The 25,760-nt window shown below is 37.2% G+C and overlaps 1 protein-coding gene across 1 annotated transcript in view; it reads right to left on the reverse strand.

Moving 5' to 3' along the window:
* Nucleotides 1-25,760, reverse strand: part of LOC136027206 (U3 small nucleolar RNA-associated protein 25 homolog) — a 43,823-nt gene that overhangs the window by 12,080 nt on the left and 5,983 nt on the right. The window contains exons 2-5 of the mRNA XM_065704228.1: nucleotides 24,951-25,308; nucleotides 12,208-12,306; nucleotides 5,701-6,263; nucleotides 4,504-4,717 (exon numbers count right to left, since the gene is read on the reverse strand). Coding sequence (XP_065560300.1) covers nucleotides 4,504-4,717; nucleotides 5,701-6,263; nucleotides 12,208-12,306; nucleotides 24,951-25,295 — 1,221 coding nt within the window. The 5' untranslated portion in view covers nucleotides 25,296-25,308. The remainder of the gene's footprint in view (nucleotides 1-4,503; nucleotides 4,718-5,700; nucleotides 6,264-12,207; nucleotides 12,307-24,950; nucleotides 25,309-25,760) is intronic.

Here is a 25,760-nt window from a genome sequence, read left to right on the forward strand (position 1 = left end):
GACTTCGGTTTATTTTTCCCACTAAGTTTCATCCCGATCCCTCCAATCTAAGTGTTCTCCAAGATTTTAGGTTTCCCCCTTCCAACTCCCCCCCCCAATGTCACCAGATCCGGTCGAGATTTAAAATAAGAGCTCTGAGACACGATATCCTTCCAAAAATCAAATTTCATTAAGATCTGATCAACCGTTCGTAATTTAAAAATACTTCATTTTTTCTATTTTTTTCCGAATTAACGGGCCCCCTACTCCCCTCCCCAGATGGTCAAATCGGGAAAAAGACTATTTCTAATTTAATCTGCTCCGATCCCTGATACGCCTGCCAAATTTCATCGTCCTAGCTTACCTGGAAGTGGCTAAAGTAGCAAAACCGGGACCGACCGACAGACAGACCGACAGAATTTGCGATTGCTATATGTCACTTGGTTAATACCAAGTGCCATTGTGGCAGGACGCCTGAGCGGCTTAACTTCAATTTACCCGAGTCCCCTGATGTAACTGAAGACAGTTTAAATAAACTCCTCGCTTCCATGGTCCAGAGCATTCCATCATTGTCCGATCAATTAACAACAGGAGCCCTATCCCCTTCTTTTCCTACTGCTTCCTCGTCCGAGATAGAAAGAAGAACTGAAAAACTAAGAAATACAAGTTTCTGTCCTTTGAACATCCAACTTTCTCTTATTATTGCCATTGCTGAATTCCTTTCTAAGCCCTTGTCTTTCCTGTTTAACAAGATTACTGAGTCTGGGTGAATTCTAAAAATTTGGAAACAGGGTTTCATAATCTCTTTGAAAAAGAAAAATGGAAAGCCAGGTTTTGAAGGTGTTCATCCTATTACTCTTACTCCTATAATCTCGAAACTTTATGAAGAATTCCTCGCAGATTCGCTAAAAAAAAAATCATACCTCCTACTGATCTGAGAAAATTCGGGAGCCTGAAATCCACTTCTATTTCCAACTACCTCGTTTCTCTTATTGACCACATCGAAAAAGTTCTTGAAAAGCCTGATTCCTGGCTAAATTTAATTTCCATTGACTTTCAAAAAGCATTTGACCTTGTTATCCACAATATTTTTATTGAAAAACTTGTCAGTGAGTTCAATATTGATCCCTTACTGGTGAAATTGGTTACCTCCTTCTTAACAAATAGATCGCACGTTGTCAAATACCAGAATCATTATTCAAATCATCTCCCTGTCTACAATACCATACCCCGAGGTACTCTCCTAGATCCCCTCCTTTTTTTAATCATGATTAACAGCCTCGTGAAGGAATTTTCTGACCAATGGAATTTGTTGATGATCTAATGGTTGCTAAAACTTGCTTCAGAAATTTAATAAGCGACCAAATGAGTATCCTCAATGAAATTAGAGACGAGGCCATGGACGTAGACATGACAATAAGCCCCTCTCCATGACCATGACAAGTCCATGACAACGACGATTTGTTCCCTCAAATCCTAACCCATTCTATTAATCCTATCCCTCCTGAAATTTCTGTGTCCTCATTTAAAATACTTGGTGTCACAATTTCTTCAAACTTAAAGTGGGATATCAAACAGTTCGTGGTAACGAACTGTAGTAAGGAGCGACCCGGCTCAATAGTAACCAGAACTCTAAAAAATGGAATTTTGATACCAATAGCTACATAATAAAAATTTAATAAGCGACCAAATGAGTATCCTCAATGAAATTAGAGACGAGGCCATGGACGTAGACATGACAATAAGCCCCTCTCCATGACCATGACAAGCCCATGACAATGACGATTTGTTCCCTCAAATACTAACCCATTCTTTTAATCCTATCCCTCCTGAAATTTCTGTGTCCTCATTTAAAATACTTGGTGTCACAATTTCTTCAAACTTAAAGTAGGATATCAAACAGTTCGTGGTAACGAACTGTAGTAAGGAGCGACCCGGCTCAATAGTAACCAAAACTCTAAAAACTGGAATTTTTATACCAATAGCTACATAAAAAAAATCGCATTTTAATGCTGATTTCAAATATATAACTTTCATCAAGATTAGTCTGGCCTATCAAAAGTTACGAGCCTGAGAAAATTTGCCTCATTTTAGAAAATAGGGGAAAACACCCCCTAAAAGTCATACAATCTTAACGAAAATCACACCATCAGATTCAGCGTATCAGAGAACCTTATTATAGAAGTTTCAAGCTCCTATCTACAAAAATGTGGAATTTCGCATTTTTTGCCAGAAGACAAGTCACGGATGCGTGTTTATTTGTTTTTTTGTTTGTTTTTTTTCCCAGGGCTGATAGTATCGACCCAGTCGTCCTAGAATGTCGCGGGAGGGCTCATTCTAACGGAAATTAAAAGTTCTAGTGCCCTTTTTAAGTGACCAAAAAAATTGGAGGGCACCTAGGCCCCCTCCCACACTCACTTTTTCCAAAATGTCACCGGATTTGTTTTTGCATTATTTAAAAAAACAAGGAAAAAATAAATATGAGAAGTTTTTTCTACTGAAAGTGAGGAGCAGCACTAAAACTTAAAACGAGGAGAAATTATTGCGCATATGAGGGGTTTACCTCCTCGTAATACCTCGCTTTTATTTAGTAATTTCAACTATTTTTTCAATGGCCTTTGTGATTCAAGGGTCATTCTTAAGAAATTGGGACAGAATTTAAGCTTTAGTGTAAAGAGCGAGGTATCGACGAGGGGTGAACTCCCTCATATACGCAATAAAAATATACGAACATAGAAGTTCGTTACGTAAATAAATTCGTAAATTACATATATTTTTTACTAATGAAAATGTTCGTAAAACAATTAAAAGTTCTAGTTACCTTTTTAAGTAATCAAAAAATTAGAGGGCAGCTAGGCTTCCTCCCTCTCTCCTTTTTTCTCAAAATATTCCGATTAAAACTATGAGAAAGCCATTTAGACAAAAAGAAAATTAATATGCAAATTTCGTTTTAATTATTTATGTGCGGAGAGCCAAGATCAAAACATCCATGAATTAAAAAACGTCCAGAAATTGAATAAAAAAACAAGTTTTTTTTAAATGAAAGTAAGGAGCGACATTAAAACTTAAAACGAACAGAAATTACTCCATATATTAAACGGGCTTTTCTTCCTCAACGCCCCGCTCTTTACGCTAAAGTTTTTTCCTTTTAAAAAAAGTAGAGCTAAGAGAAAGAGTCAAACTTTAGCGTACAGAGGGAGGCGTTGAGGAAGAAAAGCCCCTTTCATATACGGAGTAATTTCTGTTCGTTTAAATTTTTAATGTCGCTCCTTACTTTCATTTAAAAAAAACTTGTTTTTTTTATTTAATCCACATTAAAGACATCATCCATAGAGCTAATGTGTCTATCGCCCTCCTTAAGCTCCTAAAAAGATTTAGCACCCTCCTTCCCACTCCTTAAGGATTTACACGTCTTTTGTCCGCCCGCATCTCATATATACTTTTCCTGTTTGGCATCCTGGTATCTTTTGCGAAGAATTAGAAGAAAATTGAATCAGTGCAAAAAAGAGCCTTGCGAAGAATTTTCAAAGAAGGCAAGGTGCCATACTCTCTTCTCCTAAAAAAGTGAGTTCTGAAACCCTAGAGCGAAGGAGCGTTTTGATGTGTCTTCGCTTTGAGATAAATGCAATGACAAACGCTCGGACGACGAGTATTTTCCCAAAACGTCACTCCTCATTCAAATTACGGCCGCCTTAAGCTGTTTCTGAGCTCATTACTAATTTGTCACCCATTCGCTCCGTTACTTCAAGATATGAAAAAAATTTTGTCATTCATCACAGAAAAAATGAATAAAATATCCCACCGGTTTTTCTCTTTTTTCTCTTTTTGTATAGGATGATGTTGCTGCCCAGGTTGTTGCTCTTATTTGCTTGTCTCCCCCCCTCGGTTTTTTAGTTTCTCTTTTAATTTTTATATATTTTATATTTCATTCTCTTTTTTGTGTTTATTCACTTATTTTTGTCCCCCTTCTTTTGACCAGTTTTTATCTCTTTAACTTTTTTATTAACTTTATGCATTTATTATAGCATATAAAATTTTACATAATTTTGGAAATAAAATTGAACTTCGCCAAAAAGAGGTGCCGTCTTAATGGAATTTCAAGAAACAAATTCAATATGTGTAAGAACCCTAAAACTTTTATCGACAAAATATGAGCGTATCCCGTATAATATATCCCGTAGCGCAATTTCTAGCTTTAAAATTCTTAGAGCCCTTTTGAATCAACAAAACAGATCACGCCACAGACAACTGCCAGATTCTATAATTTCGGCCCCAAACAGAGCCAGAATGTTATTGAGCAAAAATTTTAACTTGAAAAAATGATAGAATCTAATTAAAAAAAAAACACTATTGATGAATGTCAATTTTTCCGGCATTTAAGTCCTGTTTTGATAAGCAAGAGATATTTTAGCAAAAAAAAAAAAAAAAAAAAAAAAAAAAAAAAAAAAAAAAAAAAAAAAAAAAAAAAATCGATTTACCACCCATGGACTATGGAGAAGCACTGAGATTAAAGCTGAGTCTCACCTTTAAAGATTTTTTTGTAATTGCCATCCCTATTCTAAAAGAATCGTCAGTATTCCCTTTAAAAGTTTCCTGATAATCCTCTGGCTTGTGGATGTTTTTCTTTAGATTTTTGCCTTCTCCATCTTCACCAAATTCATCAAGAAACCGCTTTTTGTTAATAACACTTCCTCCAGTATCACCACCGAGTAAAATATCAGATACAATTTTTACAGTCCTAGGGAAAAAATAAAGAATATTATCTAATTTACAGCTAAAAATCCGCTGACCTTATGGATACAACTATTCTGATATTTTTGACCAAATCGGTTAAGGGTTCTATGTATCACTCAATAATTACTTGAATGCTACATAACTAGAAAAGTCTTGGATATAGACAAAGAGGAAGAAGAAGAAACTGACAAAAATCGAAAGAGCTTAATCGCTGGTTAGCAGGGATTGGGAAATAGCCAACTGGAAGAAGAAGTATAGAAAGAATAGAATTAAGGAGGAGTACATAAAATCATTCAAAAATGAATGTAAAATGTAAATCTTAAGGATATTGCGGAAATAAGATCAAAACGAGAGAAAGAGAGAGAGAAAGAGAGAGAGGGAGAGAGAGAGGGAGAGATAGAGAGAGAGAGAGAGAGAGAGAGAGAGAGAGAGAGAGAGAGAGAGAGAGAGAGAGAGAGAGAGAGAGAGAGAGAGAGAGAGAGAGAGAGAGAGAGAGAGAGAGAGAGAGAAAGAGAGAGTTATGAATTAAGTTTTATATCTCTCTTTTATTTTGTAATTAATTCTAAGACTGCACTGAAAATTCAAAGACTGCACTGAAACTGATGAACTTTCATGATTTTGAATAAATAAAACAAAGATATTTCTAAATATATTCATAATTAGTACGTAATCGTATAATACTTCCACTAAATTTATTTTTTGTTAAGCTGATGAGTTTGCTTGCTACTTTTATTTGTAGCTTAAATATCAAGACCTCAAAATTTTTACCGCTGGACGCATTCACTAGCTGATACAACCCCCTGCCCGCTCCCTCCCCACATGTAACCAGTTAATGTGAGCGCGCTGCGAACAGACTAAACTACTGAGAGAGCGATATGACAATATTTACAGACAGGCGATATGAAACTTCAAAAGTTCGTTTTTAGGCCGAACTTCGCAATTTGACTTTATGACACAAACAATAGCTAATTTGCTGTATTGTACTACCTTAAAGCAGACTCCTTGAAAGGCAAAACAATCAGAACCTTAGGTCTAACCAGACCTTGATCTCTAAAAGAATCTGGAACATCCAAGTAATTCCCTTTCTTCAATTTTTCATTATGGTGCAAAACCGTGCTTCGAGATTTGAGAAGATGATTCAGGGCATGAAAACAATACGTAAAACGTATATCTTCACCATTTTCATTACTTCTTTCTGGATAATGCAGATCTAAATACTGGTTAAATAACGTGAACAATTCTAGCTGTAGTTTATTTAAATTCCCACAGTGTTTTAAGATCTGAGGTTTCACGTTCAATTCGGACACGTTTTTTACTGGTTTTTGAGGTAAAACTCGTAAGGGATGCTTTCTAGTTGATTTTATGTCCAGATCAAATGCATAATTTGGATTAGCTTCGGCTAAGAAGGATTCTTTAGCTATGGTTATATTGATCTGACCAAGCTGTGGCCATTTCCTCTGCTCGTTCTCGTAATTTTCACGCAGGACTCCAACTGTTGCCAAATTTTCGGGTAAATTATGCTCCAAGTGACTTCTAAACAGACACTGAATCTGTAAAAAAAGAAAAAGAATAAAAATTCTGGAGTTCTAAAAACAGTACTCTTTTCCCAAGGGAACACAGGGACACAACTACAACGGGGACGCCGGGGGCACAGGCGGGATATATAAATGACGACCGGGACACAGGGATTGTTCGAATAGAAATTACAGACCGAGACACCGGGACACAAATGACGACCAGGACACCGGGACACAGGGAATATAAATGACGACCGGGACACTCAAAGAGAAATTACAAACTGGGACACCAGGACACAAATGACGACCGGGACACAGGGAATATAAATGACGACCGGGACATAGGGACACATCATTAGAATAATGAGGTATAGATCTGAATACGGATTGTTTTTCCCATGGACAATTATATGTTGCATGTTCAAGAGTCAGTAAACCTGACAATCTATTTATATGCAACATATATATATATATATATATATATATATATATATATATATATATATATATATATATATATATATATATATATCTATTCACAGGTGGGACACAGGGACACAACTACAATGGCGCGTAAATAATATGGCGCGTAACGATTTACGCGCGCGGGGGGGGGGGGGCTTGGGGGAGCGCGAAGCGCCCCACCAACTAGGTGTTGGGGTGTACGTAATAAAAATATACGAATATAGAGGTTCGTTATATAAGTTAATTATAAGTTACATATATTTATTACTAAAAAAAACACTCGTGAATAAAATTGAAAGTTAGTGGCCTTTTTAAGTAAACAGAAAATTGGAGGGCAACTAGGCCCCCTCCCCCGAGCCTTTTTTCTAAAAATCGTCCGATCAAAACTTTGAGAAAGCCGTTTAGCCAATAAAGTAAAATTAATATGTAAAATTCGTTTTAATTATTCATGTACGGTTAGCCAGAATCAAATCTTCATTAATTATAAAACATTTAGAAATTAAATTAAAAAAACAAGTTTTTCAACTGAAAATAAGGAGCAACATTAGAACTTAAAAAAACAGAAATAATTACGTATATGAGGAGGTTCGTCCCCTTCTCAATACCTCGCTCTTTACGCTAAAGTATTTTTAGTAATTTCACAAGAGCTATCTATTCTAATTAAACGGCCTTTGTGGTTCAGGGGTCATTCTTCAAGAATTGGAACAAAATTCGAACTTTACTGTAAAGAGCGAGGTATTGATGAGGGGACAAGCCCCCTCCCATATACGGAATAAAAATATACGAATATAGAAGTTTGTTACGAAAGTCAATTTGTAAGTTACGTATATTTATTACTAATAAAAATGTTCGTAAATAAAGTTAAAAGTTCTAGAGGTTTTGAAGTAACCAAAAAATAGAGGGCAACTACACCCCCTCCCCGCCCCTTTTTCCTTAAAATCGTTCGATTTAAACTTTGAGAAAACCATTTAGCCAAAAAAAGTAAAGTTAATATGCAATTTTCGTTTTAATTATTCATCTACGGTGATCTAAAATCAACAACTGCATTAGTTCAAAAACGTTCAGAAATTAAATAAAAAAACAGGTTTTTTTAACTGAAAGTAAGTTTTAAGGCATTAAAACTTAAAATGAACAGAAATTATTCCGTATATGACAGGGACTCTACCCTCCTCAATGCCCCGCTCTTTACGCTATAATCTGACTCTTTCTCATAACTGTACATTTTAAAACAATAAAAAACTTTAATGTTAAGAGCGGGGCGTTGAGGAGGGGACAGTCCCTTTCAAATACGGAATAATTTCTGTTCGTTTTAAGGTTTAATGTCGCTCCTTACTTTCAGTTTAAAAAAAAGATTTTTTTATTTAATTTTAAACAATGAGCAAAGTGCCCACGTTTCTGCTAGAAGTTGATGGGAATATGGGTGGGTGGTTTCAGAGGGGCCCCAGATTCATTTTGTCTATCAAATCATATAGTTTACATCATTTAATTTTTTTTATTTGCTCAAGTTGAAACATGGCTAAACTTCTGCTAAAAAGCTAAAAATGGAAGTAACAAGGATGTTGGATTGGTATCAGGCCCATTTTAACCTTCAATAGCATAGATTGAAAGTCCTTGTACGATTCCAGTTCAAACAAGGTGCAGCATGTCAACCTTTGTGGTCAAAACTTGGCGAGGGTATAGCAAGGGTTTCTGGATTACTTTGCTCCTGCAATTAAACCAATTCAAAACCCTTATGTGATTTCAGTTCGAACAAGTTGTAATGTCCCCTACCTTTCTGGTAGAAAGTTAGATGGGACAGGGACAAAAGGATGTTGAAGGGGTATCAGCCCGCTTCATGCATCCAATGATATATATTGATAACCTTTGTGTGATCCTGCTTCTGCGGAAAAAAAGATATAAACTTTGTAAACTTGGTTGTGCACGTATAATGTGCGACTGTTAAACTTCATTCAACGGGATTATGTAATTGATGTAGTGTGAGAAATTAAAATACTAAACATTGCTTATTTGAAGTAAAGGATTCGTTATATCATTGTTACTATTGCTGTTGACAATGCTAAAGCAAGGTGACAAGCTTGAGACTGTCCTAGAGTAAACCTGTCAAGATATTGAATAAAGTCTTAATATACTTCATGCAGCTAAAAGTGAATATAGAGGTCTATTAGATACAATTAATAAGAAGTTTTATCGATACGTTACAAAATAAAACAAATCTGATTTTTCAATCTACGGTATCGATTTTCAATCTGTATTATATTAAATATCGATTTCAAACCACTGAAAGTTTTTGGTTTTAAATGAGTACAATATGAGGCAAAATAAGGACCCACTGCACCTCCAGCATCCCCAACCTCTCAATGTCAACTTTCAAGGAAAGAGGAAGGCATTTTGAAACTTACTTGAACCAGAATTACATGAGTGCTTCTAACATATCCACTGTCCTCAAGACATCAAGCTTTTTAGCAGAAAGGTAGACACTGTGCAACCTATTTTAACCACAATTATGCAAGCTTTTTGAAGCAGTACGATTCGAGAACTAGTCAGACCATAGTCTCTCTAGCCCACTGGCTATAAAACTCGGCCTGTGATACAGCGTTTGAGCTCTAATCATTTTTTTTCGGTCTGCATTATTGGAGGCACAGAGTGGGTCTGTGGCCCCATTGCCAACCCTCCCTCATCCAATTTAGCTGCAAATAGACAGGCATGTCGTACCTTGTTTAAAATAGTTCTTACAAGAAACTTAAATCTATGTCGTTGGGGACATAAAGCAGGCAAGTGGTGTTTAAAACATCCCCCCGCCCCATCTAAAGCCATATTTTTACAAGAATCTTTTTACCAGTCATCTTGTTTGAACAAGAGTCGCACAATAATTTCTGATTACCATAACTGGAGAACCAACGTGAGCCAGAGACTCTCCAAAAACCTCTTATTCCTCCAAACACCAGCTTTTTAGCACAAGGGTAGACGTGTTGCACCTTTTATGAGCCGAAATCTTCAAAAGATTTTCAATCTCCATGATTGGAGGACGTGAATAGGGCTGATGGCTCTCAAATAGTCCGTGTTATTTAGGGCATCCAGTAGCCGTCGCCACCCGACACCAAATTCAAGCCGAAAGGTAGGCATGTTGTACCTTGTTTCACCTAGAATCACGCTATTACATCCCCTCCAACACCCCTGAAGACTTATAAAATGAAAAGGGCATATTATGCCTTGTTTGAACCATTACAATGTAAGGATTTTGAATCAGTATGATTGAAAGACCAAAATAGAAAAAAAATGGGCATTAATTTTCAGTGTAAACGATTTAACGCATGAAGTGGGCCAATCACCCCTCCAACCCCCTCCCCTATTTTAGTCAACTGTCTACCAGAAAAAGGGAGGCATGTTATGTCTCGTTTGAACCGCGAATCACGTAAGGACTTTTCATTTTGTCATTGGAGACGCATATTGGGACCCAGATCCTCGAATACCGCGCTCCCCAGTCCCTCTCACTGTCAACACTTAAGCATATCACACTTATCACACATGATAGGCATATCACACTTTGTTTGAACTGGAATCACGCACAGATTTAATTCTGTATTATTGGAAAAACAAAATAATCCAACACACTCATCCACCCACCCCCACCTCTGCCTAAATTTTTATGGAAGAATAGGTATGTGGTAAACGTTTTGAATCTGCATCATACAAGAATTGTCAACCTGCATGATTGGGTCACAAAGTAGGCCTCTAGTTTTTTTTTAACGTCGCTTTCTGCCCCCAGCTTTCTGCAGGAAGTTAGGCGGGCTTTTTTTTCACCAATCAGCTCCAAAATTATGGGGCAAGTGCCCCAGACCCATGGGACACAAGAATGACGATTTTTGTAGAAGTCCTTCCATACGACGATTTTTGAAGGCGTCCTGACTTTTACAGTCCTTCCACAAGCAGGCTTAAATTTACATTATTGGGAGATTTCTCCTTTATCACAAAGAGAGACAAGTAGGCATGGCATCTTAATCTAAAGGGGCTACATGCTCAAGCTTATTGTCTAGCCTTTTATGCATCCGCGATCCATTTGAAGGAAGAAAAAAATATTCAAGGAACTGGCTACACAGCGAATATGAATAATAATGCAACACGATGATACTGTTTTGCAACTATCAGTAAAGCAGCCATGCGGCAATCACTCGGTAATAAACGTAAAATCAAATTGTTTTCGCAATCAAATATATCAGAAACAAAAAACAGGAGTTTTATTTAGAGCCAAGGTAACACATTCTAGCACCTGCATTCTAGTACCTGCAGTGTTTTAAGAAATGACAAAATAGATTGGGTTAGGTTTTATGGTTTAAGGTAATTTAATACAAAATTAGCTTGTCCACATGCCATTTTAAAAGTAACAATACTGATTGTGTTTCAGGAAATAAAAAAAAGGTTGGCCTTAAGAAGAAATAGAATATTTTTAGAAACATCTTCAAGAAAAATCTCATTTTTGTTTCTGAAAAAAAAATCTTCTTGGGGCAAACCATTTTAAAATTTTTAGGCGATTGTACTTACTTGTACTTGTTTCAGGACACAAGCTCTTCAGCTCTCCCTGGCGCTATGATCTGGCAGACGGTTGAGTGCCAAGCCGCTCGGTCGTGTGTGTGTGGTGCACATATTTCAAGCCACTGCTTGTCCCATCTTCGGCCGTGTCGTCGGAAACCACCAATCGGCTCTAGGTCCGCCTTGAGTGTGTTAAGCCAGGTCTTGACTTGTCCACCTCGCTTCTTCTTCCAGTGTGCGAGGGGTTTGCAGTATAGCGCCTTTTTAGTGAGGGTGTCATCTGACCTCCGACAAACATGGCCAAACCAAGTTAGGCGGCGTTTTTTTATTAGGGCTTCAATGTCATGCTTCTGGTGGCATCGTCTACGAATTTCGACGTTGCTAATTCTGTCTCGGAGGGAGACACCGAGGATTTGTCTCAGGCAGGAGTGGTCGAATACTTTGAGAGCATGAACATCCGCTGCTTTCAGGGGCCATGTCTCGCATCCGTAAAGGAGTACGGAGCGGACGGTTGCTTCAAAGATCTGGATTTTTGTTTTTAGTAGGACGTCTCTTTGTCTCCACAGGTTCTTCCTAAGTTGAGCAAAGACTATCGATGCTGATGATATTCTGCTCTGGACTTCCGTACTGCAGCCGCCGGAAATGTCGATGAGGGATCCCAGGTACTTGAACTGGTCAACGACCTCTAAACGGGAGTTGTCGATAGAGATGCCCCTTGTGAGTACATCCTCAGAATTTGTCAGAATTTTGGTTTTATCCTTACTGATCTTCAGCCCAACCAAATCTGCAGTAGCAGCAACATTACACAGCATGGAAGAAACGAAACCAAAGTACTGCTTTCAAGAAATTTCAGTCTGCAAAGCTAACCAAAGACTGCTGCAACATATCATGCTACCCAGTCAACCTAAATCCGGGTTAATTTAATAACATGCTTAAACTACAGTTTTTACAACCATCGGTAGCAAAAAAACAAACAGCCACTTACAGAAGCATCACCACTGTTACTATTATTGATGTCCTCGGCTTCAGAGCTGTTGCTTTCCAGTTCGTCAAATTCTTCACCTTCTTCTACTCTTGGGTCTGCCTAAAAAAAAAGTTTGTCCATATTGAAGATTTAGGCAAAAGAGAAAAAAACAAACATATTAAAGTATAAAAAAGATCTAACTCCAAAACATATTCTAGTAAGTTTTAGCTAATGTGCTCTATTTATTTAATCGGCCAGGATAGAAATTATGTTATTACAAATTAGTAGAATTTGCTGTGAATTATGACAAAGAATATCAAAGGGACGGATATTTGGTTTACGACTCTGGGCACCGAGCTCTGTGTGGCTCCATAATCAAGCTAATCCAATAAGAGCCTACTGTTCCCATGTGTTGATAAATTTGGTTGTTTGCTTTTTCACCTATAGTCTTTGTGAATTCGTGTTGAAGAAAGTTCTATAATCATGGGGGAGATATTGCGTTACTCAATATTTTTTGTTGGTGACTCTATAGCAGGTTGAATATATTGCTGTATTGAATTAGCTGCTGGCTCGTATAGTGTCATTTTATTTTCAGAAATCCTCAATATTGGATTGAGTAACGCCCTTTTGTTACTTCCAACTGCATCAGAAATTGAATATCGTGCCCTTTTGGTTCGTATCTTATTGTGTCACTATATACCCGTAATTCCTTGATATTACATTAAGTATCGCCATTTTTGCTGTTAAAAGTATTGCAAGTTAAATACCGTTTAATATTAATATTATTTATTGGTTCATATTGTATTGTACTGTTATATTCCCGAAAATCTTTGATATTAGATAAGATAAGATAATATTTATTTGCAAAAGACTATCACAAGCTCTATAGAGCCGAATTCGCTTTATATGTCAAGTAAAAGCTAAAAAAAAAAAAAAATCAAAACAGTACATTAAGTCAAACACTTAAAATTAAAAGGAATTAAAAAAGCAAAATCATCAAAGATAAAGGGCAAATCAGTAAACTTAACAATTAAATTACAAAAACATTGCAGTAAATAAAAAAAGAATAAAAACGGCAATAGAGGAAAAGGGGAATTTGGCAATTACACAATCACGAATTATTATTAAGGTTTTCCAGAATAAAGGGTATAAAACTTTTGCGAAACCTTTCTGCAACAGCATGGACCGGAGAGTAAGTTGGGATTGCTAAGGAGGCTGACCGGGGGAGTCGGAGTCTAATGGGATTGTGAAAATCAGGGAGTCAAGTCCTCAGTACGGGGATTGGAAATGACTGATTTAGCGAAAAGCAGGCAAATTTTTTCCCTCCTTTCTTTTAAGGTGGTAATGCGCGCAGCTTTAAGGAGGAAGGAGTATGGAATTTTGCCTTCTTTGTAAATGATCCTGAGCGAACGCTTTTGGACCGACTCGATTCTGTCACTAAGTTCATTTGAAAGTTGCGAATGCCAGACCGGACATGCATATTCCAATGACGGCCTGATAAAGGATAAGTAAACACGGAGGGAATCTATCTTTGGACAATTAAATTTGTTTAGTAGCTTAAAAATGGATAGTGAAACATTTGCTTGTTTAACAATGTTGGAAACATGTGTGTCCCACTTAAGATCCTTAGAAATTGTGACACCAAGAAGCTTAACATGTTTCACTAGCATTTCGCTTGGGATCGGATCGCAAAAAGCAGGAGTAGATTTCAAGAAGTTGATAGATTCTTGGATTCATCCGAACATTGGGTTAGGATTTCAACGGGGTCACTTTTAATATTCCTATGACATACTTCAAGGATCGACAAGTCATCAACATATTTCCATCTTTGGGGGAATTCCTTGCCAATTTCGTTAATCATGACAAGAAATAATAGTGGTCCCAATAAGGTTCCTTGAGGTATTCCACAGTACCTAGGGAGGGGGTTAGAGAAGGTATTTTTGTATTTTACAACTTGTGATATGTCTGAAAGGAACGATATAACAATATTTACTAATAGTGGGTCAATTTCAAAGTTATCATGTAGTAAACGAATTAGGATAGTGTGGTCAACTAAGTCAAACGCTTTTTGGAAATCGACTAAAACCAGGTTTAGCCAAACATTTGGTTTCTCTAGTTCACTTAGGATCGTGTGAATCAAGTGTACAAGGTAATGGGTGGTGGAGGTTTTTCTTAAATTACCAAACTGTCGGATGTCAATGCGTGGTATAATTTTAATTTTAAGCAGTCACAAAGGAACCCTCAGTAAAGCTTAGAAAAAACTGGAGTGAGTGTAATAGGACGCATGTTGGTTATAGTCAGACTGGAAGATTTCTTTGGGATGGGTGTTATAAAACCTAGTTTCCAGCAACTTTGGAATTTACCAGATTTTGTAATTTGGTTAAAAATGTCAGATAAAGGTCCAGCAACTGTGTCTGAAAAGGCTTTAATCAAGTCGATTGGGATGTCTAATGGGCAAGTACTTGATTTTTTGAGCTTTTGGATTTTATTTATAACATCAGAGGGAGAAATTTGGGGGAAAGGGGTGGAGGGAGGAATAGTTTGAACTGAGCCAGTGAAAGGGGGGAGACTTTGTACTATGAACGCAAGATGCAGGTTCAAATCGTTGGCTATCTTGTAAGGGGGCTCAGGGAGAAGAAAATTAACTTCAACAGGGTTTTTTCCGCAAATCTCTTTAATTTTCCTGTACCATTGTTGAATACAAATCCTTAACCTTACTATTGTAATACCCAGAAGCTGCCTTTCTCAATTTTCTCTTCAGGAACTTTCTTAGATCATTAGCCTGTGTGATATTTCCTTATTTGAACAAATTGATTTTTTTTCCTTATTGGTTTTTTTTTAGAAGTAGCGGTAATGTAAGGTTTATCGGTAGAGCATATTTTATTTTTTTTTCACCGGAAAATGGGCTTCATAATTACTCCTCAATAAATTTTGGAGGGACAAAGCCTTGAAGTTGACATCATTTGTTTGGTACACAGGGGACCAATTTTCACTAGTGATCCAAGAGCCAAATTTGTAGAGTCCTGAGTCAATTAGAGGTCTAAAGACGGTTTCAGTAATAGTAAAGGAATGTTTAACTGTAGCTAGTGGAGATAGGAGTAGGCTAAAGTGGTAACTACCTTCGAGAGGGGGAAGAATGGTGACGGGTCTGTAGAAATTTGACATATTGGTGCATATTAAATCAAGAGTAGAATTGCCTTTGGTAGTAGGGACTTTAACAATTTGTTTTAGACTAAAAGTATTACATGTAGACTCAAGTTTTAATTCATTTGCATCACCTAAGAGGAAAATTCCAGCATTTGGGTATTTAGATAGTACATAGTCGGCACTGCCATGCAATTTTTCAATAAAATTAATTTTTTCAGCCGCTCTCTGCCCAGGAGAGTAGTAAAAACAACACAGGACAATCAAACTGAAAGGACGTGGTAAGACTTTAGGTCGAACACAAACCCACAAAATTTCATCAAAGGGAGTAAGACAAGGAACTAATATTTCTGAAGGATAAAATCATTACGGACAAAGAAAAGAATTCCACCCCCTTTCTTACCCAGAGGGTGGGTTTCGGGTCTGAGTTTAATAAACTGGGTGAAATTATTCATTTTTAACATGTGTGTATTTTGAGCTTGTACTTCAGTTATATCGATTATGTCTGATCTATATATTTTAGAAAAGGAGTCTAATTCATTAAGTTTTTCAAAATTAAGACTTTCAGTGTTGCTTAACAAAAGTGTGGGAAATTTAAAACGACCTGCAAAGGTACCATTTTTACACTTAACTTTATTTAAATTACAAATGGTACATGGGGTGTGGTGGGATTCTTAGCGGGGGCCAGATTAATGTAGTCAGAACAGGGGACCAAGGGAGCACATTTGACTTTTATGGGATGACTATTAGGGTCAACATCGAAAGGTGAATTATTAGAGTAAGAGAAGGATTTGTCTTGGGAATTTGGGGTGGGGGACGGGCAATGATATGGATGAAGCACGAGGAGAACAATTAGGATTCCTTATAAGACAATTAAAAAGTCTCAGACCTGAGTCACGTTGACAGGGTAGGCACGAGGGATAAAACGAATGGGCTGGGGGTGGGGTTTCGTAAGGTGCTGGGAAAGGGGGCCTGGTTGGGAATAGTGATTCATGTCCGTCAAGAAATCGCTGGTTTGTGGCAGAATAGGGAGGGTATAGGGCAGCATACTGTGAGGGGGGAGGAAATAGGACTTCTGTATGCGGGGAGGGGAGGAGGTAGCAAAGGATAAGGGAGGAGAGTTCGGGATCGGGAAGGGTTTGTCAATTTTTGAGCTGTGCCTGATGAACTTTGATGAGAAATTTTTGCATGAGTGGGGTGCACTAAAAAAGGACGGCGGAAGGGAGATGAGTGGCTCTTACAATTTTATCTTTGGACAGGGACGCTGGAACAGGGCCCCAGGGAGGAGAATTAACATCATCTGCTGTTGGTGCATGGGGAAGACTACAATATTTGTTACAATGCATGGTGGGAAAAGGTGGAGGAAAAGTGTGTATGGGAGGGGGAGGGAAACTAAAAGGGGATACTAAAGTAGGGGTATTCAGGGAGGGGGAGCTTGTTTTCTGAAACAACCCTCTTGTTTTCCAAAAGTCAGGAGTGACATGAGCGAAAACACATTCTCTGTTGCTACAAGTTAAGACACTACACAAATCTATGTGGTCAAAACTGCAATCATTTTTGTTGCAACATTTTGATCGGAAGTTTAAGCATATATGCAAAAACCGACACTTTTTCTTTAGTCTGCAACATCCTCGTTCAAAGAACTGGCAAAGCATGTTGTATTTACGAGTTCTTACGTCACTTTTCTCTGCGAGCGTCGGAGGGGGTGCATTTGCACTAGTTGATGACGTATCACCAGGATTCATTTAGTCTGACAAGATCGCACAGTCGTGGGCTAGGCTTGGGCTAGATGTTATGTTTTGCACTTTATTATCAATGGGTGCATTTCGGTTAGCAGCAGCGATATCTTTGTCCGTTTGCGTTGACTGGGTAACTTGGTTACGGGGGATTTGCGAAGGGTCACAAGGGCGGGTTTCGATAGCCACCGAGAGTTCTTGTTTCAGCTGGGCTATAAGAAAGTCTTTAACCTCCAAACAGCCTGTCAACACTTTAATTTGATTGTTCTTTTCCTCCATTTCTGAGAGAAACGTTGAGTGCCTTGTCCGGATTTCTAGATTTTCTGCTTGACATACCAATAAACTTGCATCAAGGGTCTTAATTTTCTCACTTAGACGGGTTGTTTCGGATTCATAGTTGGGAATGTCTACACTTACCACAGACGGCTTAGTCCCTTTCGGTATGTCAGAGTTAGTTTTAGGTCCCGTAATAATTTGTGGTGAAGAGGTGCCGATTCCGCTTCCTCTTACAGGTCTCTTCGCACTAGGCTTTTGTGGGGGTTGAGATGCTTGCGACTTCGGAGTCACGGGTATTTTTTTGCAAGACACTCCATGCATAACCATTCGCCGGAATGGTCCTTTAGTCCGATTTGGGCGCATTTATTGACGCCCGCGTGGTACCAACGGCCGCATCCTGACACGCATTGGACAGAATTTGTGGTTACCAGCAGTCGGCACTCGGGACAATAGTTTTTTGGTTTCGACATATCATAATAGTTGCTTTGGGACTCGAGTCAAGCAGTGAAAACACCAGACAGGGAGAGTCAAGCAGTGGCAACACTGAAGGAAAGAAAGAATTACTCAATTTTAGTTTAAGTAAGGCACATAAGCAATCTTGAATGCAATTAAATAACACCTCAATCACTTAGATGTTTTCACAATTAATAATTAGTTGTCTAATAATTCAAGTTCTGATTATGGAAATATTTTCAGTAAAAGTTCATAGGGAGATCAAATAACTAAATAATCCAAGTTCAGTTAAGAGAAGTCCATAGGGAATCACGATTGAGTCTTACTGTATAATGAGATTATATCCAGATGGTATCAATAAAGGTGTTTACTGCATGAACTCAAGTTCAAGGTTCATTAAGTTCAAGGTTGATTAAGAGAAGTCCATAGGGAATCAAGATTGAGTTTTACTGTATAATTACATTATATCCAGATTGTATCCAATAAAGGTGTTTACTGTATGAACTCTCAAACAAGACTGAGAATTATTGATTGAATAACTGAATAATATTAAATAAAATTATTAAATAAAAATATTAAATAACGTCATTTGTTTGTTACTATTAGCTAGGTTACAGGCTGAATATAGTACCCAAGTAGCAGCAGCCTATGTGGTGTGTTGCAGTAATTGTAGGTTAACATTGGTGGTAGTTTCTTATGTGTTTTTAATTTTTTAATGACGCCTATATATCTGCATCGTTTTGGTTTCTTGTCTTTTTGCTAATGGCCAAAGTCTCGTTTTACCTGTTTTCTTCATTGAGTTTTCCCTCTTATGTTTCTTTATCATGACTGGTCAGTTCGGCTAAAGATCTTTCCTACCCCAACCATTCCAAAAGCACTATAATCTCCCTATCTGGCTGGTCAAGTAATTCAATGAGCTCACTTGATGAGTCGAAAGCATTGAATGACACCATGATTGAGCTAGGGGCAAATGGTGGGGGCCAAGGAGCTCCAAAAAAAAATCTTAACCAATCAAAACTAATTCACTTCTCCTTTCATCCCCTTCCCCCTCCCCAAACCGGAGGATTTACCTAAAAATATCACCTGAAATCCCCTTTTGAGAAAAATATAGCAACAATAAGGGTAGCAATTTTCAAATCAATAAAATCCCTGTACTCATTAAAAATCAACCGTGATCGATCATTGCTAATAGCTCTCCAAGATACTAAGTCGGCTAAGATAATACTAAACTTGAAATATGTTCTTGGTATGCCATTAAATCTACACATTGGATCCCAATTAACAATCCAACTAAAGTAGTTGTGTATAACATTCCTCCAGGAATACCAAATCAAAAGATAAAGGAAGGTCTCTCTGACAGACCTGGCAACCCAATCCCGGTTGTCGATATCATTCAACTGGTCAAGCAAGTCATTCCTATTTACGCTCAAAAAAAAAAAAGGTCAGACATTCCTCTTTGGACAAATAAAATCACACAAAATCTTTAAGCCAAAAAAAAATCTGATACCAAAAAGGTCAAAAACTTGGACACGCCAAACTCATGCAACGCAATCCTACAAACCTGCAGTAAATGTAAAAATGCTCATCCCAAAAAAATGCTAAACTGCAAAAACGATCAGCCAATATACATAAACTGCAAACCAATGCAAAGCCAACCGACTTCGTCGTCAAATAAAAAGGGGTTTTCCCAGCTACCAATCCTAAATAGAACTGAAACAAAAGCATTACTAGGAACCAACTCCCAATTTAATGACGAGTCTGATGAACAAATAAACGAGCTAACACCTAATATTCACTTTTTCATAATGAACTCTAACATAGTTGAAACTACGAATCTTCAACAGCCACAGAAGACAACAATAATAAATGAGTTGGCAAATATGTACCTACACAACTACATGTTTAGCCATGCAAAAAAGGATCTAGCTTTACTCCTAGCAAATTTAAACATCAACACACAATCAAATGAACATTAAAGCAGCAAAGCAACCTATCTCAATACTTAAATGGAACAAAACATCACTTTCAGAAAATAGGTTAAATGACCTAGTATCTTTCATGAATAAAATATTATCGACACAGCCTGTTTTCAGGAAGCCCAACTTACTTAAATCCACTAAACAAAGATCCCACGACATACTATCCTGAGAAAGAATAGGTCATCTAAGAGTAAAAGGTGGTGGTGCAGCTACATTAATAAATAATAATATCAAATTTTATGGAATAGATTTTCCAGTTTTTCATAATGATATTGATACAATTGGAAATAAAATATGGCTGAATAATACCAACACTTATATAATAAGCAATTACAACCCTAATGGCCAAACCGTAAATGCTTCGAATTTCTTCAGTTATGTAAATAATTCCATTTTGCTGGCATAACAATATGTGGAGATGTCAATACACATAGCTTTTTGTGGGGAAATAATCAAGCAAATAAAGCAGCCAAATTCATTGAAAGTTTCATATCAGATAATACTGAATCGGCAACTGCTACTTCCCCTAATCTAAATATCTACTTTGATCCCAAAAATGGAGAGTTCCCCACAATTGACCTACAAATTGTTTCACTAAATATATTGAATAAAATTTATATAAATAAAATTGATCACCTTTTCACAGATTACTTTGCAATTATTTCTACAATAAATGAGCCTGCTGCAGTTCAGCCACACAGACCCCATTACATTAATTCTAAAGCAAATTGGACTGTGTTTAACAATAAGCTCAATGATGAAACTCTAATTTAACACTCAAAGGTTAAACAATGACGCCACACACATACCAAAGTTTTGGTATTTATTCTAACTAAAGCAGCTAATCACACTGTCCCCAAGACGAAACCTACGAAAACAAAACCTGAATATACACTAAAAGCACGGTGGTCAAAAGTGTGTCAAAATAAAAGGAGGATAGAAAAGGCAGCAAAGATGTTTCTTTATGAAGAAACTTCCACCCTCTACGTATATAAATAAATTGCAAGCAGAGACTAATCTCAACAGGGCTATAATAAGTGCCAAATACAGATACTAAAATAATTTTACAAAAAATCTATTCAGAGAAACAGGTAAGCCCACTAAACACCAACTATAAGCCACATTTGCAGAATTTGACTTTATTAAACAAGAAACGATAGAAAAACAGAAGAAAAACACTCCCCTAACCCTCTCCAGTTTGAGTTTATATATAATAACATTTGTAATGACACTGATATTGCAAAGGCAAGCGTATTAAGTTTCTTTTCCAATAAGCTTGGATCCAATAATAACAACACCAATAACCTAAGAACCACCAACCCCATATACCAGACTCGCCCAGGTTCAGGGTGTATAACCATTCCTATTACAATGAACAAACTAACCAATGCAATACATCACATCAAGGCTAAGGCTACAAGTAGCTATGATAATATACATCTTAAATGGGTAGAAACATTCACCTTCACACAAACAGGAGCTCATAACCTGCTTTAATCATGCATGGGATACATCAGTGTTCCCCAAAGTCTGGGAATGCTCATCCCTCCTACCTATCCTAAAGAAAATAAACCCAAACATAACAGCGCATCTTATAAGCATATCATGATTACTCCTGTGCTGGAAAAAGTAATGGAGAAAATGAGACATGAACCTCCCCCACACTAATATAAAATATACTGATGACTTGATTTTATGGGAAACTAGCAGCAGCTTTGAGATTGTACATTCAAATTTGCAAAAAGTTGCTCTTCCAATTTGAAAAAAATTCCCAAAAATCCGGTTTACCCATTGCACCTATTAAGTCAACAATTATCAAATCCCATCACAAGCGCAAAACAGTTGATGAAAAACTAACACTAAATGGCATTGTCATACCTCAGGATAACCAAATAAATTACCTAGGTCTTATAGTTGACCAATAACTCAATTTCCAACTCTACATTACAACTACAATAAAAAAATGCAATAGGAAAATCAGAATAATAAAAAGACTATTATCCTCACGCAAAGGTTGTAATGAGAAAACTTTACTCCAGTTTTATACGCTCATATATGAGCGTAAATTGATTATTGGCTCATAGTATATGTTGCTTGTGCAAAGACCCAGTCGCTAAAAGCTGAAAAATAACAAAATGATAAAATCTGCCTCATATCTGGACTTAGGAAACATACAATTACTAAGTTTCTGCTAAAAGCGAGTGGCTTATCAACAATAAATGAAGGAGGAAGGTTTCTTCTAATTAACTGCTTGTCAAAAATTTAAGCCAACAGCTCATGCTCCCTGTATAATTGGTTAAGAAACCAATCCATGTACAGAGGCATTGCACACGAGTTTGCTAATATTCAAATAAAATTTCCAGTGCCAGCCAGGTTTATGACCTCCATTCCCCCCCCCCCATGGACGCTCCCATGATAAATACTAATTTCTCAAAATGGACAAAAGATCTTACCCCCATCCAATTAAAAAAAATTGCTGTACTTAATAGAATTACACACAAAGACAGTTTTCCAATTTTTGTTGATGGGCCGAAAATGAATGAAGAGGCACCATGTGGACCTTATCTCTCATCCCTCAATATTGCATATGGCTGAGAGATTTAATAATGTTTTTACAATATCAGTAGAACTAAATACCACAATCATGGCGTTGGAGTATGTTAGGAATATTCAGTCATTGAGTCTTAGTACAATAAATATTATAGTATATTCTGACTCTGTACCTAGCCTGGAGCTGCTGTATACGGCATCTCAATATAAGATGGATATAAATACACTCCATTGTCTTAGTCTTACAAATGCGTTTGCTTCAAGAGGTACGATAACATTCTTTGCAATATGTTCCAAGCCACTTAAAAAAAGTGGTAATCATCATACTGATGAAATTGCAAAAAAGTCCCTAAATATTGACCGGCCAATTGGGAGACCAATCCAGACTCCCACTTTTAGGGAGATTGCCCTTTTTTAGGGAGAAATCACTTCTTTTATGGACATTTATTTTGAATATAGGGACAAAAGGAAATCTAGCGTAAAGTAAGGATTTTCAGGGAAATCTGGGGTAAAGTAAGGATTTTCAGTGAAAGTTTGATTTTTTCAAACAAAAGGCTGAAAAGTTCATCATTATAATATTTTTTAGTGAGAAAGATCTAAAACTTCATGTTGAAGTATTGGGCATGGTTGAGTGTTGTCATGGATCAGCTGAGGTCTGACTAACTGCATCTAACAAGTCATTGAGAAAAACTCGATTCCCTAGCAAAATATTGTTGGACTGTGTGCAGGTATTACTAACGTCACGTTTGGAGCCAATAAATCTGCTTCAACGCTAATGAAACCCATGGTGCCTCATATCTTGAATGTGAAATGGTTGTCCCATCTTATTCACTCATGTTCATTCTATGCATGCTTTTCACTTCCCAAGACACTAGAAGACTTGGCATGAAATATCTATGCCCACTTTTCCAGAAGTGCTTCCAGGCGAGATAAGTTTGACGAATTTCAGAAGTTCTTTGAATCCAAAGCACTCCCAATTCTTGCACCAGGATAGACCCGTCGGTTGTCCCTTCAGGTCTGCATAAAGAGGCTTATTGAGCACCGGGTTGCTCTTACTCATTATTTCATAGAAACCACGTTTGACGACCAAACTATAACCAATGACCTTATCTTGTCAACATTACAAAGTAAGTTGACAAAGTCATACCTTGAATTTATGGACTACTCTCTGTAAGACCACTATTTGCAAGATTTCCTGTTCTAACAGAAAAGTGTTGCGTCTAAAAAACAGACGTAGAATGGAGATTTTAGGCAATGACCGATGTCACTGAGCTTCATTTGGGAGATGCCCACGTTGAAGACCTGTCAGTTGAGCAGTACTGGATGAAGATACTTAGTCTGAAGACTCGTAGTGGTGAAATCAAGTACCCAGAATTGCCGAAGTGCATCACTGATCTTTTCGTTACCCTTTAGTAATGTACCAGATGAGCGTTTGTTTAGTCTCCTGAAATTAGTCAAAACAGACATTCGAAATAGTTTCGAGAACGTCACACTAGTCTCACTTATTCGAGTCAGTTACTGGGTAAAAAACGAAGATAAAACTTCATCAGCTGTCAGCATACTGAAAGCTGTTACTGGCTTCAAGACGAAAGCAAACGCTACGTGCGATGAAGTGCTGGAGATGACACTTACTTGAACCTTTTTATGTGTTCACGATAGGGGAAAAGATTTTATGTATATCATTATCTGAAGTAAAAAATAACACTTTGATTCTAGGTTACGTTTTTTGTGTAGATTGTATGGAAATCTAAGGCAAAATATGTCTTTTTTCTAGGGAGAAAAATAGGGAGAAATCAGATCTAAAGACAAGGAGTTTTAGGGAAAATTGATGTAAAATGGGGAAAATTGAAACCAAAAAGTGGAAGCCTTGGACCAGTCCCCCTTAGAGATATATATCAACGGAGTTTATTAGATGCACAGTTAATTAATAAAAAACCAAATTCATCTCCTTTCCCCAATAAGCACCATTCTAAAATCTCTATCAGAATTCGTTCAGGGCTAACTTTCAGGCTTTTTCCTATCAGTTTTCAAATTCTACTGGTTTAACCCCCTCCTTCCTACTTTGCAGACACTGCAATACAAAAAATTTAACAACTGACAATTGTCTATTTGAATGTAATATGCTGACGTCTGCATTGCTTGTCCTTCAAAGTAAACTCTTAAGGCTCTTCAAACACCATAAAATCTCACCATCAGCCAAAAGTCTAGCTGAACCCAAATTATATCACCTGAAAACTGAACTCAAATTATATCCCCTGATATTTCAGTTTCTAGACTAAGAAGACCGACTGCAAGATATATAATCAAAACCAAGCCATCGCAAAGATAAATAGGTAGAAACTACTTACAGTAGTCCAATTAATCCTATATAGTGAGTAAAAAAAGGGCTAAATAGTCTCGACTGAAAAGCCTGCTAACTCCATAATAGAAGAAGAGCAAGAATTTGGATTAATATATGAATTCAAATTCCCTAAATATTGGAGAACTTCTTAAATCAGTTTAACATCAACAATGACTTCAATTAAAAATCACCTTTAGAAGAAAACAATTATAAAGCAAGCATTGAAATAAATTTGGCATAGAAGCATGTTTATTAACAAAAATTTTCAAGGAATAAGTACCAAACCTCGTCAGGTTCTCCTTCTAATAGATCATCATCGCTGTCTACTTCGTCAGATTGACTACTGCTATCACTCCCATCATAGAGTGCTTCTTCTTCTTCTTCTAGCCTGCTTTCATCTAGCTCAGACTCAAGTTCACTTTGATCATCTTTGTTGCTTGCAACTAAATTCAGAACTTGATTATAATAGTTGTCTTCATCTTCTGAGCTTTCAGATTCACTCTCTTTTTTATATTCACCAAGCAGTTTTGACGGCAGAGCTCCCTGTCTTTCTTCAACATCTGGTTGAACTTCAAACTTCTTCTTTTTGTGATTTTTACGACGTTGCTGTCTTCCTCTTCCTCTCTTCATTGTTAACAAAATTCTAAAAAAAACATACATAAACAAAATCATCGTTTGAACCAGGTGATACTCAAGGTCGGCAAGTTACCTGATGTTATTTCTCTGCAGTTCTATGTAGTGGCGCCTTTGGGGGAGGGGGCAGGGGGTGCCATGCCCCCCTGATTTCTAGAGGGGCCCAATTTCAACCCCGTAATTCTTTGTTTATTTGTCCTTGTTCTACTTTTTTTTCTCTTCTTTTTTTTTATCGTCATCTACTGTGAATTAATACTAAATAGCAAATTTAAGATACTCAATGATTATTGCATTTCAAGAAAGTATCCTGCTTTTGCTGTTCTTTCTAATTAATTTATGGTCACCCTTTTGGCAGGGGTTTGTAAAGTCCTTTCTAGGCTCAGAGACATTGATGTACCTCCAGTGATTAATGAATCCTGTCAGTCAGCACATTTATGTGTAGGCTAACATCTGGAAAAGAGG

The sequence above is a fragment of the Artemia franciscana genome, chromosome 5, assembly GCF_032884065.1.
Source record: "Artemia franciscana chromosome 5, ASM3288406v1, whole genome shotgun sequence".
Lineage (NCBI taxonomy): Eukaryota > Metazoa > Arthropoda > Branchiopoda > Anostraca > Artemiidae > Artemia > Artemia franciscana.